The sequence below is a fragment of the Myotis nattereri genome (genome assembly GCF_964212035.1).
Source record: "Myotis nattereri genome assembly, chromosome: 1".
Taxonomy (NCBI): domain Eukaryota; kingdom Metazoa; phylum Chordata; class Mammalia; order Chiroptera; family Vespertilionidae; genus Myotis; species Myotis nattereri.
The window spans coordinates 66469498-66487501 of NC_138075.1; the positions used below are offsets into that span (position 1 = coordinate 66469498).

Sequence of the window (18004 nt, forward strand, 5' to 3'; positions counted from 1 at the left end):
TCAAAGGACACATAGCTGCTTTCTAAAACAATTGAGAAATATTCAAAAACCGTAACCTAGGACCCCAAAAGTGATGGCTAATTATTTCTTCCAGTTTCAATTTAGGTAAACGTTGTTTTTTAACTTGAAAAGGAGTCAGCTGGGAGGTAACATGTCAATAGGTGGAAATTGGTAATTAATGAGGATGATGACTAAATCTTCAACTTTACAGAAAATCAAATAAAGAAAACGAAGGACACCTAGCCTTCAATTGATCCAGAAGTTGGTGGAGGCAGCTTGCCAAGGTAAGAGGAACATGTCCAAGGAGACTGAAGTCTGCTTCCCCTACTTAAAATTTTGTCAATTATGTCCGTGAGTCAAGGTCTCCAGCAATAAAATAAAGGTAATAATAACCTTTCAGCGGGTAGAAGGAACCTGCCTGTCCACTTTCTGAACTTTTGTCTCCAGTACCGACGTCTATAGGGCGGGGATGAGTGAACGTCGCCGGAGACTAAGTAGCCTCCGGAGGCTCACGGGGCGGTTGGTGTGTTGGTTTTGTGTGCGTTCTGTTTGTGTGTTTTTCTGGGGGACTTTGCCAGCTCAGATGTGCCCGGAAGCCAAGCCAAGGGCACCGGTCCAGACGCGGGGACCCAGCGACTCAGAAGGCGCCTTGGATGTCGGGTCTGCGTCACTCAGCTGGAGGGGCATCCTCTAGCCGCCCCCGTCCTCCACCGGATCCGTCATCCGTAATTCATTAAGGGCCTCCTCTCCATTGGCTGACACCTCCACCGGCTCTGACAGCGGCCCAATGAGGAAGGACTTGAGGGAGCCCTTCTGAATAGTGAACGAGCGCTCGTGACGTAGCGACCGGAGATTGGCTGCCAGGGCGCGAGGCGGGGCCAGCTCGAGCCGCGGAGAGCGCCGCTCGGGCAGTTCAGCGAGAGCCCGGAGGGTCAGACCCGAGTGGCGTGGCAGCGCGGCGCCGGGCTGAGAGCGGGGGCGCGGGGCGCGGACGGTGGGCTCGCGGACGGGCGGCAGGATGTTCAGCTGGATGGGGCGGCAGGCGGGCGGGCGCGAGCGCTCGGGCGGCGCGGACGCCGTGCAGACGGTGACGGGGGGCCTGCGTTCGCTCTACCTGCGCAAGGTGCTACCTCTGGAGGAGGCGTACCGCTTCCACGAGTTCCACTCGCCCGCGCTGGAGGACGCCGACTTCGACAACAAGCCCATGATCCTCCTGGTGGGCCAGTACAGCACGGGCAAGACCACCTTCATCAGGTAACCCGCCCCGCCCCTCCCCTCCGCCGCCCTCCCGGGACCCTGGCCCCGCACCACCTGGCGGAAGGCGGTCTTCCCCTAGCGTACGCGTGTGGCCGCCAGCCTCCCGCCGCCCTCGGGCTGCCTGCAGCGCCCACTTCCCCTTTCGCGGAGCCCCCTCGCCGCTGCTTCCCCCTCCAGCCAGCATCGACGCGACCTCGGGTTCCGCGTCAGAGCGTGATGACCGCAGGCCCGCCCGGAGCGCGGCCGCCAGGGTCGGGGCCCGCTGTCCTCACGCGGGCAGGAGGGTCTGGGAACCTGTTCTCGCGGACTCCAACCCCTCCTTCCGTGTTCTTGGGAAGGCACCGCTCTGGCTAGCTTTATCCTGCCATCTGGCTATCATCAGCGTCCTGGTGAGCCAGTGAGGCCTAGCGCTGAAATGAGGGCAGTGGTGTGGGGTATCGGAAGGGCTATTGAGTCAGAGTTGGAGAGTTCAGTCTCTAACACAGTACCCAACGCATAACTAGTTATTGAATGAATGAATGAATGAATGGCAACAGTAGAGCGTATTGCCTATGACCCCTTCCCTTGAGGTCGCATGCCACCCCCACCACCGTGTTGGGGGTAGGGGTCGAGAGGCCACCTCATTCAGTTCTTGCACCGTCTTGCCTTTCTCCTACCGCAGGAAGCAAGCTGCGTGTAGCAAACCGCACCCAGTGCAACTAAGGGGGAGTGTCATATTACTATTCTGAGTTTCCATTTCTTAGGTGGGTCATTTCTTCCTGGTCACCCTTGACAACTCAAAATATTTGTCATGCCCTCTGTGTCTCCAAAAGCAAACAATTGCAGTACATGCCCTAAGGTTCAAATAATGTAGCTTCCTCGGTAGTGACTTTTGATGGGAAATAATTGACCTTGAAACAGATTTTTGAAGAGGCTTATTTTACTTCTAAAGCAGCTGGCATATTAAGACTTTACATTCTTTGGTTAGGAAACTTGTTTTCCTGGGTTAAATCCTGTGTCAATTGAAACAGAGTGCCTGAGAATTTAAGGTTTTGGTCCAGGGTTTTGGAAATTATAACAGTTTCTTCATCATTGATGTTCAACAGGTGTTCAGAAAACTATATCTATATTTGGATACATGCCATTGCTATTAAGTAGTGGCCTCTTTTTCTCCACTCCAGAACCCTAAATAGTTTCTACAAATAGAGTAGCTGTCACTACAGGAAATATGTTCAGTCCAGGCCTACAGATGATAGTCTATGAATGAATTCAGCCAAGCAAATATACTATATTGAAATATAGTTCTAGGCCAGTGATTTTTCAACCGGTGTGGCGCAAGAATTTTTAAAACATGCAATACCTGACTATTTAGTCAGGGGCACAGACCTCTGTTCCCTTAGATTGTGAAATAAAAAATGACAACAGCTGACACAATAGCTGTCTGGTGTGAATGAATGAAAATTATACCTATTTTTTATTTTTTTGTCAGATTGGAAAAAATACAATATATTGTTTGGTGTGTGCAGAATTTTAGTAATTAGTTTTGTGCCTTGAAATGAAAAAGGTTGAAAATTGCTGTTCTAGACGTAACTTGAATGTGAAGCAAGACTGAAAAAAATAATTTTAAAATTGCTCTCTTGGTGCTTATAATATGTTGAAAATAATAATATGTCAACTCAGACACTCAAAATGAACCATAGAAATATTACAGTACCTGGTACCTTGAAAGATGACAAGACAATGCATTTAAGGTCTTAGTAATACTAACAAATTTTTAAGTATATGGGATAATGAGGTATTACTCAAGTGGTACAAGAGTGGGAGATAAAGGATGAGCAGGTGGCATTGCTGTAATTACAGTAATCTCAGACATTAGTGGTGGCATGTTCACAGCACCCCGGGCAATTGCCCATCTGCCGAGGACTTTATTATACCCCTTGTGATGAGGGAGCCCTGATGCTCTACCAACCTGGATGCGATGTGGCTCACTCTGCTCCCATAGACAGCATAAGAAGCAAGCCTGAAGTAGGGGAGCACAATTCAGAGGAACGTGAATTGATTTTTTTTTTTCAGTTTACAAATTCATTATAGTGTTTCTCACTCTTTTCTCTGCTTCATCATTTGGCAGGAGCTTTGTGGTATTGCTAAGCATAGTTTTAAGAAGAATTTTGAGATCTGACGCTGAGAGATTCTATCCAAGTGGAGCACTTCTCAGTAGGCACTGAGCCATGCACAACCTCAGGGTGAGGGCGGAGTTACCATATCAGAAAGTCACTTGCTCTTGAGACCTCTCCTGGCCTAAGTGACTTTGGCATTGGGTAGCAGGCATAAAGTGGCCTGTGAAGTTAGAAGGAAGTCAGGGTGGTCAGAAGCTTGCTGAGGCACCAGAGACCTGAGTTTGGTTTCAGAGTGAAGCTAAGAGGAAGAGATTTAGTTCCTGGGAGGGAAGCCCCAAACAAAAGGGCAGCTACCCTCTAGAGCAGCGGTTCTCAACCTGTGGGTCGCGACCCCTTTGGGGGTCAAACGACCCTTTCACAGGGGTCGCCTAAGACCATCGGAAAACACATATATAATTACATATTGTTTTTGTGATTAATCACTATGCTTTAATTATGTTCAATTTGTAACAATGAAATTGGGGGTCACCACAACATGAGGAACTGTATAAAGGGTCGCGGCATTAGGAAGGTTGAGAACCACTGCTCTAGAGACCTGCACTGTAACTGGGAGCAGAGGGGTTGGCCTATGGTGCTGACTTCCTGGTCCTGCCTACATCCATAGCTATCTTTTTTCTGAGGCTGGGCAGTGCCTGTGTCGTTTGCTTCTAGCCATTGAGCACTAGAAGCTCATACTTGGCTGTGGGGTGGGGTGCACCTATCTACATAGTTATACAGTATATTCTATCCACTTGGCTTTCTGTGCATCCCAAGAAGTCACTGATAATGGAGCCTGCACTAATATGGAGAGATACTTAACTTATTGCAAAGCCATTTAGCAAGGCCTTTGGTGTGCATTCGACACACACACACATACCCACATATATTATTGATTTTAGAGAAGAAGGGAGAGAGAGAAAGATAGAAACATCAATGATGAGAGAGAATCATTGATTGGCTGCCTCCTGCATGCCCCCTACTTGGGATCGAGCCCACAACCCTCGCATGTGCCCTTGACCTGAATTGAACCCGGGGGACCCTTCAGTCTGCAGGCCGATGCTCTATCCACTGACCAAACTGGCCAGGGCCATTCCACACCCTTGTAATGGAACCTTACTCTTCCCTCCTTTTCCCCCATAAATGGGAAGAACTCGGAGCCCCACTAAAACGTGGTGAGCCATGACCTTCATCAGGAATAAGGAAATTAAGTGTGTGGCTTGTTCTAAGGAAAAGGTCTCCTGGGTGGGGTAAAGAGCTTGAGTGTCAAGAAAAATATCTTCACTTCTGCATAGAGATCACCATGAGGGGCCCACGTGCAAGGAAGAGGAGGAACTGAAGGAGGGGCTTGGTGGACCGTCCTCACATGGATCACAAAACTGTCCTGAAAGGAGACTTCAGATGTGATTAAGATACTTGCCAAAGTCTCTTTGGGGTAGCAGCTGAGCAGTTGAAAAACCTATTGTCTCACTGACAGTTCTTATCTCCCATAAGACAGAATGAGAGGAACTCCACCTCTGACCAGCAAAGAAGATTTGGCCAGAGAAGAAAAAGAGATGGGCACAAAGAACATGGCCCGTCATCTTAGGCTCCCTAACGGCCAAGGGAGGTTAGGTGTTGGGCTCAGTCAGGCTTGTGTCCAAAGCCCAAGGAAAACAGATTTCAGAGATTTCCCCCAGAAAATCCCTGGGCCAGGTACTGTGAGGGAAGATGTTTCCACTGAGAGGATAGAGGCTCACCAAAAATCAATTCAAACCACAAAGTTGCAACTTTTGATTTTTAAAAGCCTGGTTTGCTTTCTTCCTCCTACACCCTGTCCCCTTCTCCCAGAAAAAATTTTCTAATGAGGAGAAAAGAGGGAAGTCATTCAAGAAACTGTATAGGCTTTAAAAGGTCAGAGACGAAGACAATTAAGTAAGAAAAAGAAATAGAAGGTATGTAGATTGGAGAGAAGTAAAATTATCTCTATTCATAGAGGACATGATCTTAGAAAGTTCTGAAGATTTAGGAAAATCCTTTAAAAATCTCTTAAAACTCACAAATGAGTTCAGCAAAGTGTCAGGACACAAGATCAATATACAAAATTAATTGTATTTCTATACACTAGCAATGAAAAATCTGGAAATGAAATTAAGAAACATTTCCATTTATAATAGCATATAAAAGAATAGAAGGATTAAATTTAACAAAAGTAGTGTAAAACTTACACATTTAAAACTATACAATTTTACTTGAAATATCAGGGGGATCACTGTAAAATATATGATTGTCTAACAACAATAAAATAAAATAAAAAACCTATACAACTTTGTTGAAAGGAGTTCAAGAAAACTTTAAAAAATGGAAAGACAGCCTAGGTTTGTGGATTGGAAGACTAAACATTTTTAGAATACCAATACTACTTCAAGTGACCTATAGATTCAGTGCAATTCCAACCAAAATTTAAACTGCTTTCTTTACAGAAATTGATAGACCTATTCTAAAATTCATTTGGAAATATGAAGGATCCAGAATAGCCAAAACAATCTTAAGAAAGAACAAAGCTGGAGTTCTCATACATCCTGATTTTAAAACTTATTATGAAGCTATAGTAAACAAGGGTGTGGTACTGGCTTAAGTTTAGACATATATACCAATTGAGTAGAATTGAGAGTCCAGAAATAAACTCATACATCTATGGTAACTTTTTTTATAAGGTTTCCAAGACAATCCAATGGGGGAAGAAATATTCTTTTCAACAAATGATGGTGGGACAATTGTATATCTGTATTGCAAAAGGAATAGAGAGTGACTGCTGATGGACTCAGGGTTTATTTGGGGGTGATGAAAACGTTCTGAAATGAGGTAGTGGTATTAGTTGCATAACTTTGTGAATATGCTAAAATCCACAGACTTATATCCTTTAAAAGGGTGAATCTTATGGTATGTGAATTATCCTGTATAATAACAGGCTAATATGCAAATTGTCCCCTCGACCAGGAGTTTGACCGGGGGGGTGGGGCCGGCCAGCCAACCACCTGCAGCCCCTCCCCCTGGCCAGCCTGCCCGATTGGCTCCAGGGTGGGCCAGCCGGACCCCACCCATGCACAAATTTGTATACCGGGCCTCTAGTATCTCAATAAAAATATAAAACAATTGAGTCTTCCAAAACTGAGCATCCTATGATTTATTTAACTTCCACAATTCTGCAATTTATGCCAGTCAAATTCCTGCATCTGTGTGCAATAATTTAAAATAAAAATGGATGCCGGAAATAAAACACGGCAAAAAAAAAAAAAGAAGAAGAAGAAGAGGAGGAGGAGGAAATAGCTAAACACAAGGATAAAAGGAACTAAAAAGTAGACATGAGAAAAAAGGGCTTTGCCAGCACACAATCCCTATATGGTTTTTCCCCTACATATTCTTATGAATGTATAAATATGTTCATTCTTCATAACACTCAAGTTACTAAAATCAAGATATATTTTCCTATAAAATGCTTGATAAAGTAATTGTACATTAAAACTTTAAATATTATTTAAATATAATGTTAATAGGGAAAAGGGGGTCCATGTGCAAGAGGGGGAATAAGGTTTATGGGTAGTATGAACACGCACTAAGAAGCTGGAGTGAGTGGGCTGAGAGGGCAGAAATGCCTCCAACAATTAAAAAGCCTTCATAGGCATATTGAGAACAAGAAAAGAATCAGGAAGCCACAGGCCCACTGCTTCCCCCCCCCCCCCCATAACTGGGAAGAACTAGGAGCCCCACTAAAACATGGTGAGCTTGGGACTCTTGCTGAAACATGAACAGAAAATAGAACTACTCAGCTATTGTTTTGCTTCCTCCTTTTCCTCAAAGAAAATGATCCAGAGATGGTATAGGGGGCCCAGCCTATGAGAGGGCGTTCAAACCCTGGGGATGAGGTGCTCTCAAGGGCCTGCGCAGGCATGGCCCAGTAAGTACCTGAGTGGATAGATGGATGGGAGGATGGTGTAGGAAAAACGTGTACTTGTGCTCAAAGATCTATGGTTGGTATTTTTTAAAGAAATTGTGAAGAATATGAAAAGTATCAGAAAATTGGAAGGAGCCAGATGTCCCAGTTTTCAAAAAGGGAGAGAAATAGATTGTGTTCAAGAACAAAGCTCTACTTCATTCCTTTGATAAGCTCTAGACTCCATTATGAAAGAGAAGAGAGGTGAAGGCACTCACAGGAGGTAGCTTGATTCATCCATTTACAAAGATCCCATTAGAGCCCTGGCTGGGTACTCAGTTGATTAGAGCATGGTCCCATATAACAAGGTTGCTGGTTCAATCCCCTGTCAGGGTACATACAAGAATCAACCAGTGAATGCACTGTTCTTCTTTCCCTTTCTCCCTTCCTCTCTCTAAAATAAATAATATTTCAAAAATTTTTTTAAATCCCATTTGAGAAACACCATGGGCTAATTTGGTGGTTCTCACCCTCATCCAGGCACTGGAGCCCCTGAAAATCATAGTCTGCTCTGCCAGATACCATGCTACCATGCCCTCTCCAGATCTCTCGGAGATATAGAAATATTTAAATTTTACAGAAGAATAGACTATACTTACCACATCACGCCTATACACCCTAGTGTTCATTTATTCAAATAATGTGATTTCAGGAATGGGCCTGGCTAATCACAGAGCTTGGAGTTTCATGGGGAATATGGAAAAGAATCCACAAGCCGTTAGGGCTCTGGATGTGCCCCTAAAAGCACAGGGTGAGGTGGAGACCCTTCAGTCAGGCTTGGAGGTTAGAAAATCCTCCCCGAGGATACAACCTAACAGCCCAGCACTGAGAATTAGCTGCCCAAAGGAGACCAGGAGGTGAGGACAAGAAGGTGTCAAGGATGAGGCCCAGGTTTCTTGGATAACAGGAGCTATCCACTGAGAGGGGGACCTAATAAGGGGAAAAGTGGGGCATAATTATGAGCTTAGATTTAAACCCATGTTTAAGTGGGTATAGAGTCCACAAAAGATCAGACATATGGGTCTGAGGTGAGAGGAAGAGGAGCTTGTGGAGACACTTGGAAAAAGTCAGTGAAGAGGTAGAGTCATGTCAGGGGAAGATGTGGCTCTGAGCCATCTCAGGGCTGTGAGGGTTGCAAGTGACAGAAATTCAATTATAAAAGGCTTAAGTAAAAAAAATAATAATAATAATACAGATTTTTCTCATGAAACTGATAAGACCAGGTGTACTGGCTTCAGACCTGGCCTAGGACCCCAAGTGGCACAGTCAGCTGAGGACTCTCAGCTTTGCTGCCTCCCTCATGTTGACTTCCTTCTTAGTCAGTTGCCCCTCATGGAGTGGGCAGGTGGCTGTCTCCAATTCCAGACTCATATTCTGTCGGCTCAGCAACCACAGTGGGAAAAAAGAGAATCTCTTCCCCAACAGTTTAGCAGAAATCTCAGGTTTGAGTCTCAGTAGTTCAACTTTGGCCAAATGCCCATCCCTGAGCCACTCCCTAGAGCCCAGCGGAATGAAATAACCCCTGCCTGGAGCGGGGTAGTCAGCCCCAAACTATGTGGCCTCAGAGTGGGGTGAGGTGCCTCCTCAGGGTGTTGTTATCAAAAGGGGGAAATGGATACTGGACAGGTGAAACTGCAGACACTCCCCACAAAAGCCAGGGGAACAGAGGAGAGGGGTGGTCAGCGAAGTCAGCTTCGTCTGGGAAAGGATGAAAATAGAAGCAGTGGATCAGCCATCATGAATCAGGCTGACCTTGGCAAGAGCCATGTCAGTAAGTGGTGGTGATAGAACCCAGGTGGTGATGGGTCGAGGAATGAGTGGGAGGTGAAACGTCAAATATAGAAAACTCTCAGCAGTTGGGCACTGAAGGGGAGGAACCGTGCCCTGGTCACAGGCATTCCGGAGGTTTGGTTCAAGATGAGCATGAGTTTAATGTTGATGGAAGGGGGTATGGAGGGGCAGCAGCTGGTGTTTCAGATGCCTAAGGAGAGGCATCTGCTCTCCCTGTCTCTCCCTCTCCTCCACTCTCTCTAAAAAAATAAAAAATAAAAAAAAAGAAATCAACGGGAAAAAAAAGATCCTCGGGTGGAGATTAACAGAACAAAACAAAAATGCCATTTTGCTTTTTACTTCAACCTATGTTCTGTGGAATGCAATTCTGGGAGGTTGTAAATAGATGTTCAAAGGAAAAAAAGGGTTCTCTAGTAAGTGACTTTGGGAAACGCTGTGTTCTGTAGCCTCCTCATGAAGCTTACAGTACGTCAGGGTCAATTTAAAGTCTATTGTAAGATTCATAACTTACAAGTCATAGCAGAAAACACAGTAGATCTTCATTGCATGCGCAGTTGAATGAATGGGAAAATAAACAAGGTTGTAAGAAATTGGAAAGCATGTTGCCTTTGATTCCAGTAAACTCCCTCGCCCTTTCTTCTTCTTCCTTTCCCATTCTTCCACCGTCCTTCCAGAACAGCATGGAAGGTGAAGTGGAGCAGCTACAAGGAACAGCTCGTGTTAGACAGCAGTGTGCTTTAAGAACAGCGCAGTAGTTTAACTTCCATTCATAGCAGGATAAACAGAGATGTGAAAAGGCTTTACCTAGCAGATTCCAGTTTCTTGGTACAACAGGATAACATTCCCTTAGTAGGTCGGCAGTTTCAAATATGATATATTCTGAATAAGCATTCCTGGTGATAGTATGTCAATAATTTAACTAAGGGAGAAACAAAAATGAAAATAAAAGGTTTCATACTTAAAGAAGACATATTGTTTTAAAATGCAAGTGAAGCTCATTCTGACTTAGTTTTTTAATATTTCAGAGAAGATTAAAATTTTAAAGTAGGTGAAATATTTGTCCAGGGATATTTATCTCAGCATTATTTATACTAGTAAGAAATGGGAAGATATTTAAATACCCACCAGTTAGGAAATGGTAAACTAAGTTGATACATATTCACCTTAGAACAGTATGCAGCCATTAAAAATTGTTTACAAAGGATTTTTAATGGTATAAGAAAAAACCAAGGATGAAAATCTAAGTACAAACTTATTTAAACACTTTGATCCCAATTTTATTTTTAAAAATATATGTGCAAAAAATGGATAAAATATTTCAAAACGTTAAAAGTGGTCATTATCTTGTACTACTAATATGGTCTTGTGCAATCTACTTAACTTGTCATAAGCAGTTTTCTATAAGGTAGGAATAAGAATACCTGCCCCAACGACAGCGAGGGTGAAGTGGTAAAACACGTGAAAAGCCTTATAAACTGTTCGACATCATTTCCTAATTATCTGTTATTTGGTGGTGTCTGGCAGTAGAATTGGTGGTAGTACTAACTTACATATTTGGGACCATTTTATAAGACAGTTGTGATAGTAAAGGTTTGATTCTCCTCCCACTTCCATTTCATGGGATTAAACATGAGGATAAACAAAGGAAACTGTTTTAAAAACATCATTTCCAGATTCCAGACAAATCAGAGTTGAAGGACTGACCCTTCCTTTTCATTCTCTCTCCTGGTGAAACAGCGGGTCAAGTATTATCAATAAATACCTCATGTTAAACTCTCCAACACTTATTATAATTTGAAATTATTTAAACTCATAGCCATGTATTTAAAAATAAGGAAATAAAATGTTTCACAGAACTCAAAAGTTGTACTTTATATATTTCTTTCACATCTATGTGGTTTAAAACCTTAGTAATACCCAAAGGAATAAAATAATATGTTGGGGTTAGTTTAATGCTTTTAAAAACGTCCCAGGCCATATCAATGAATTGCACTCTCTAGTGTACACGCAGAGGCCAGTGTAGGCACAAACATTTTTTAAAATCTCATTTATCATTACACAAGCTAGTTCTCTAGACTTTTTGAGAATTTTAAATTAATGCTCATAATATACCCCAAATATAGGTGTCATAATACTTTTTAGAGTGCTTGCTTAATTATTGAATACTGCTAACAAGTCTTACGTTTGTATGTGTGTTATGATTCATAGAATGTGTTCCTATAAACGCTCCCATGGGAGCCTGCCTCAGCCTCTCAGGCTCCGACTTAGGGCAGGTAATGTTCCCACAGGACTAGCAGAAATCCTAGGCTCTAATAAACCACTTAATCTATTCGAGTGCTATTTTTCTCATCTGTACAATGGGAATAAAAATAGTATTTACCCAGAGGTACTTAGAATGGAATAAGTTTAAGAATGCATGGATGAATACTCAGGAGAGACAAAATTCGCAGCTGGAATTTTGGAATAATGTGCCTCTTATAGTTTGTTTGTTCATTTGTAATTTAGTCATTCTTATGCCCATCTTTGAGAGGATGATGGGTGCTTGGGTATGTTGAGGGACTTTTCCATTTCCTGAAGGTTTTTTCTTCTTGTCACATGACTTTTTTTTCTATAAAGTTAAAAAATTTCTAGCCTAAGCAGTGGAAGAAGAAAGACACTGTCCACACGTCCCCTGGCATGAAAGCAGCTCTGTGAGCCTAGGCTGAACATGGCAGCCAGTGTGCCCAGGAGCCATCTGGGCGAGGCTCAACCATGGCCCTCAGCAGACAGGGACAAGAGATGTCAGCTCTCCCGTCCTCCCACCACCCCTTCTGCCCAGCTTCTTGGAATCTAAATGTCTGTTCCTTTTTACATTGGTGGCTTGGCTCAAGACTCGGGGAGCAATCACCGCTGGAATTGGCAGCTTCTCTGAGAACTCAGGAAAAGGAGAGCGAGGTGGAGCCAGGGACAGAAACCCAGCCTAACGCACAGGATGCCTGTGAGGGGGCAGCTGCTCTGAGCCGTGGGGGACTCTTTTCTGTAGCTTCCTGTGGCCTCTTGTTCTTTTGAGTTCTTGTTATCGCAGATAACACCACAAAGTCCCTGGAACTCTTGGCTTTGGGAAAGCCTCTGAGGTGTCAAAAAGAAAAAGGTACCACAGTTGATCAGCCTCCTGCGTGGGGCTGTGTGCGGAACCTGTTTTAGTGCATCGCACCTCAGAATTTGCTCTGATGCTTCCTTTCAGGGAGTGACCAAAACAAGGTCCTGGAGTGATCAGGGAGAACTGCCACGAAGGAGGCAGTGAAGTGGCTTAGAGAGTGGGTAGGACAGATACTAGAGATCGTGAGACATGATTCCCCACAGAGAGGAGATGAAGTGAGGGAAGATGGGGGCAGGAATTTCGGGCCCAGAAGAGACTGGTCAAGAGGGGAACAAAAGGCCCCTGTAGCGGGGGAGCAGGACCCAGACTCAGAGGGTGGCTGTGGGGGTTCCTGAAAGAAGGTATCTGCGAAGGACCGGGCTGTTAGAGTGGTGCTTTGGAAAAGAATCTGATCTTCAAGGGCAAATGGGGGAGAGGAAGTATGGGAAGTGTGGAGTGACCAGAGTCCAAATGAGGTGTGATGAGGAGGCGGAGAAGTGAGGGAGGGAGGCCAGAGCCTGATGACTGCCTGGATGAGGGCTCAGAGAAAGTCAGAGTCCACAGATACTGGTTCTGCTCCTACCATGTGCCAGACACTGTTCGATGCTGGGAGACCATGGCGAGCCAGACAGACAAGGGTCCTCTCTTTCAATATGCTCCTAACATCTGGGACAGCGACATGCAAACAGTAGCATAATTTCAGATACTGATTTGTGCTATGAGCAGGGAAATGAGAGAGGGGTGGGGGCATCCGACAGCCTGGAGAGGCTACTTTGTCAATGGGTATTTATTGACTATCTCAACCATGTGCCAGAGATGGCTCCGACACGTGGGAAGCATCAGTGAGCAGGAGAGACAAAAAGCCTGCTTTCCTGTGGCTTATACTCTGTCAGGGGGAGATAGGGAATAAATCATAAAATAATAAATAAGTGCATTTTATATTATGGTAGAGGGAATAAGAGCTATGGGAAAGAGAACACTTTTTTTTCTCTAATTTTTTGCTATTATAGATAATGCTGTGATGGGCATCTTCATTCAGAAATCTTTTCCATGTGTCTAAGGATTTTTCCTAAGGATAGATTTCAAAAAGTAGAATTACCCCCATCTTGAAGGTTTTTAACACTAAGTATCAAATTGCTTTTCAGTGAAGTTATACCAATTTATTCTTCCTCCAGCATATATAAGGGTGTTTATTTTACTACAGCCTCATCAGCATTGAGTATTATGAGTTTTTTTAAGTGCTAATATGCTACTTATTTAATTGGTATTACCTTGATAATGAAATTGAAAGTTGACTTTTGGTTTTTTATTATCTGTGGGGGAAAGTATCACTAAACAAAATAATGTAAACAAATTATAAAACATAGTAATTTTTTTTTAGTCTGGGTTCTTCCTCTGTACCTGGGTTTGGATGACTTACCAAGGTCACAGACCTTTTGTAGGCTGTCTTGGCAAGCCAACCATTGCAGTAACAATTGATTCTATGGAAAGTGCCTGTCAAATTTCAAGACAACACTTGGACCTAACCCTTTTGTGAGTTGGGAACTGTGTGCTGCAAGAAGCCCGGTGACATTGGCTGCTGTTCTTCCAAGCCCTGGCCCCTCTCCCTACTTTTCTCCTCTTTCTCCGTCTGTCCCCTGGATCTCCTGGCTTAGCCTCATCCAGGCCACAGGGTGTGGGAATCAAACTGGACATGAATGGGTGTGATCTGGACTTGAATTCTAGTTTTGCCGCTGCTGACTTCAGACTGAAAGCCCTAAAACCTAAATCCCACATTCCTATGTGAAATCCGCACCCTCCTTACACACTCTACACATGGAGTTCTGCAAAATTTGAGACACTCACTTTTACCAGTATTTGTGTGGAATTTATAAGAATTTATAAACATGAATATTTCTGCTCCTATGAGTATTTATTTGTCTACTAGGTGCCTGAAAAGGTTTTGAAAACATTTTTATTTTTTTTTATTTTATTTTTTTAAAAAACAGAATATGATTATATTTAAGCACAAGTTTGATACAACCAAAAAGTAAAACAGCAGAGTAAAATAGTAACAAAAAACATGGTATATCATTTGCAATGCATGAGAAATGGTTAACATCTTTAGTTATAAACAAGCTCTTAAAATCCAGTGACACTATAATAATGCAAGGAAGCTGGAAAAATGAAATGAAAAAGTACAAGTGATGATTAAGCAGTGAGCATATATGATTTTGCGGAGCAGTGATGAAGAAGAACTTCTCTGCAGTGTCAGTGAGCAGAATAAAGACAATGACACCTACTAGTCTACAGCTTTGAACAGTGTTGTGCAGTTTGAAGTCTCAAACAGGGGGAGGCAGAATAAAGAGAAGGACCTAGAATGAGGGGAAAGCTAACTTCTGAGTCTATATATAAATTGAGTATTTTTAGCCAGAGTAATTCCAATTCATTGGAATTTTTTTCAACAAGTTAGTTGAATAAATTCAAAAGGAATAATATAAAAGCATGTTTACTGCAGAGAAGATGCGTGGCCAGTGTAAGCGCCTAAAACACTACTTGTCTACACTGTCTGATGTTTTGAAAATAACACCTCTTCTCCCCAGCTTTTCTCCAGGGAGAAGAGAGACAGCTGGCCCCTGTTGTTGGGGCAGCCCAAAGACCATGCAGGACAGTGCGGAGGGCTTTTTCCTTCACTTATAAGGAAATATGGTGCGTCATGCCCAGTAGGACACAGTGTGCTGTGGCCCTGAACTCCCTTGTGCTCCTCATCCCTGAGCAAACCACCAGCTCGAACCCAGGTTTAAACACATCTGGAGACAGCACAGACCTGGGGTCCAATTGCCTGCATTCCGTTTCCACTGAAACATTGACTGTGTGACCTTGGTCAGGGTGCTTAGCCTTTCTGATGCCTCAGTGTCCCACCAGACAATGAGAGTGTAGTGGCCTCCTCAGAGTGCTGTAGGGATTGAATGAAACAATGTGTGCATGGAGGGCTTTGTACTACACCAGGTTAGTATTGAATACTTGGTAAACGCTGGGAGCTATGATCTAATTTTTTCACACTTACTCTAAATTCAGGGGATATATTTAAATGATGCTTCTATTCTGGTGCTCCACAGCTTCACAGAAATGAAGAAACTTTGGGTGACATTAAAACTAGCAATGAGATCAATTAGATGTTTAGAAATAGCCTGCTGCAATTGCTAAATAATTTTCATTTTATGTACGTAGAAAACATAGATCTAAAGGGTGGCTTAATTTCTTATTCTTAGAAAGATGGCAAAATTGTTGGACATTTGATAGTTCAGTTATTTTCTTCTATCCCTAGAAATAAAATCACAGGTACTGTGCTTAAATTTGACCAGTCAGGGCATTGTAGAAATAAAGGAAATAGTTTAGGACCAAGTAGATTGTTAGCTGCAGGAATGGGGAGCTGGAGGAAGTTTGCAGGTTTCTGCCCTTGAGCTTTTCCCCAGGGTGAAGGCTCATCTCCCCGGCAGGGTTGGGACATGGCTCTGCCCTACCCCCCTTGAACAGGGACCCATCCACCACTTTCCACCCCCAGTGCCTGTTCACAGCCACTGTCAAGTATTCTCTGAAGGGGTTGCATTTCAACCTGTTGCTTGGTAATGAGTAAAATGTATTCCAAAGTACAGTTGATCCTTGAACAACATGAGTTTGAACTGTGTGGGTCCACATATATGCTTGGTTTTAGCAAATGCTATAAGTGTATTTTCTCTAGCTTACTCTATTGTAAGAATACAGGTTGTTGTTTTTTACTCTTTTAATGAATTTATTGGAGTGACATTGGTTAATAATTTTATATAGGTTTTAGATGTACAACTCTGTAATACATCATCTGTATATTGTGGGTTCACCACCCCAAGTCAAGTCTCCTCCCATCACCATTTATTCCCCCATACCCTCACCCCCTTCCCATTACAATTTATATTACATATAATATACAAAATGGGTGTTAATTGTTTATGTTATCGTTAAGGCTTCGGGCCATAATCGTCTATTAGTAGTTAAGTTTTGGGGGAGTCAAAAGTTATACATGAGTTTTCAGTTGCATTGTTCAAGGGTCAACTGTACTCCCTTCCTCATGTTCTTCTTGGTTGCAGAGGAAAGAAGGAGTGGTTCCCACCCCCCCCCCCATATTTTCATAAACACACAGTGTCTTCCTGCGTCATGGAAAGGGAATCTTGGTGGGGAGGGAGGGAAGGACTCTAAGTGTTTTCATCTGAATGAAGTGCTGGTGGGGTGGGAGGGCTATGTTAGGGCTCATCCAGTTCCCACAGAAAGTAGACTTGCCCCAACCCAACATGTTGTTGAGCCGGTCCTAATGCCCTGTATGTCATCAACTGGTTTCCTCTGCCACCGAATGAGAATCCCCAATGACATTTGCTAGGGCCACTGTATACAGTTATGCAGGTTAAACTACATGAGGGCCACTGGGCAAAGGGGCATGTGGAGGCGGGCGAGGGGGGGCACATAAAATCCAGCCAGAGTCCTCCTTGCTAAGCTGTGAATCCTGGGCTGAGGCTGTGTCTGCCTATAGGAAAGGGCACCTTTTCCCAATTTGCACAAAGGGCTTTCGACGGCCCTGGTGATATCTGAGTTCCCCTCTTTCACCCCCATCCTCCATAGCAGCCCCTGTTGCTACTGAATTATTTGGAAATGCTCTTCAATGGCTACAACCTTCAGGAGCCCTAGGGAGCTGTAAAATGCACAAAGGAGGGTGTGCCAGGCTCATAGACTGTCAGTGACAAGGCAGGAGATGGTTCATTATTTCGTTCACTACATGGAGTGCCCTCTGTGGGCAGGCACAGTGACGGGTGCTGGGGCTATGCATCTGGCCACAGACAGGGCCTGTCTGCAAGGGACAACAAGCAGAGAAGTGCAGTACCCGTGGTGAGCACCGTGATGGCCAAGGCACAGGGTGCCGGGCCCACAGAGGAGGTGTCCCCAACCTGCTGGAAGGACAGGGACACTTCCCTAAAGGAGGTGGGCCTGAGCAGGGTCTTCCAGGAGACATAGGAGCTCGCTGGGTACGCTGCTCTGGGTGGTGCTTGTTGCACCAAGAATTGCTGAGCTGAGCAGAGGTGTGTTAGAAGGCCCAGTCAGTCAGCAAGATGTTTGACCTTGTTCACTGGGCTTCTTACACTGGGGTGGTGGGGGGAGATAGGTCTGTCTATTTTAAGCTTTGAAAAATCATTATTTGCAAAAGAATAAATCATGCTCCTTCATTGGGGTGGAGAGGTATATTTCTAGGTTTTAAATGGTTATGTTAAAAATTGGTAGGCCCAGGAAGCTTTCTGATGGTTTGCTTTGTGACAACATACTGTTTCTTTTTCCCCCTCTCCCAGATACTTACTGGAGCAAGATTTCCCTGGCATGAGGATTGGTCCAGAGCCCACCACCGATTCCTTCATCGCTGTGATGTATGGGGAGAACGAGGGCAGCACCCCAGGGAATGCGTTAGTTGTGGACCCCAAAAAGCCATTCCGAAAGCTTGGTCGCTTTGGAAATGCTTTCCTGAATCGGTAAGGACCAGCAAACTGCCACCTTTGGCCAGGTTATTTAAAACTTTCCTTTGAATTCTTTTCAATTACATGTAAAGGTTCAAAAACAGAACTGAACATGTCTGTTCCAAAAGAGAGACATTATAGAGAATATGCTTTTGGTATTCAAATGTTTGAAACTTGCCCAGGCTCGGTAGCTCAGTTGGTTAGGGTGTCATCCTGATGCGCC

At 43.9% G+C, this 18004-nt stretch overlaps 1 protein-coding gene across 1 annotated transcript in view; it reads left to right on the forward strand.

Annotated features, from left to right (window-relative positions):
• The first annotated feature begins 910 nt into the window (after window positions 1-910).
• Window positions 911-18004, forward strand: part of EHD4 (EH domain containing 4) — a 91938-nt gene continuing 74844 nt past the window's right edge. The window contains exons 1-2 of the mRNA XM_081112818.1: window positions 911-1254; window positions 17620-17796. Coding sequence (XP_080968944.1) covers window positions 1019-1254; window positions 17620-17796 — 413 coding nt within the window. The 5' untranslated portion in view covers window positions 911-1018. The remainder of the gene's footprint in view (window positions 1255-17619; window positions 17797-18004) is intronic.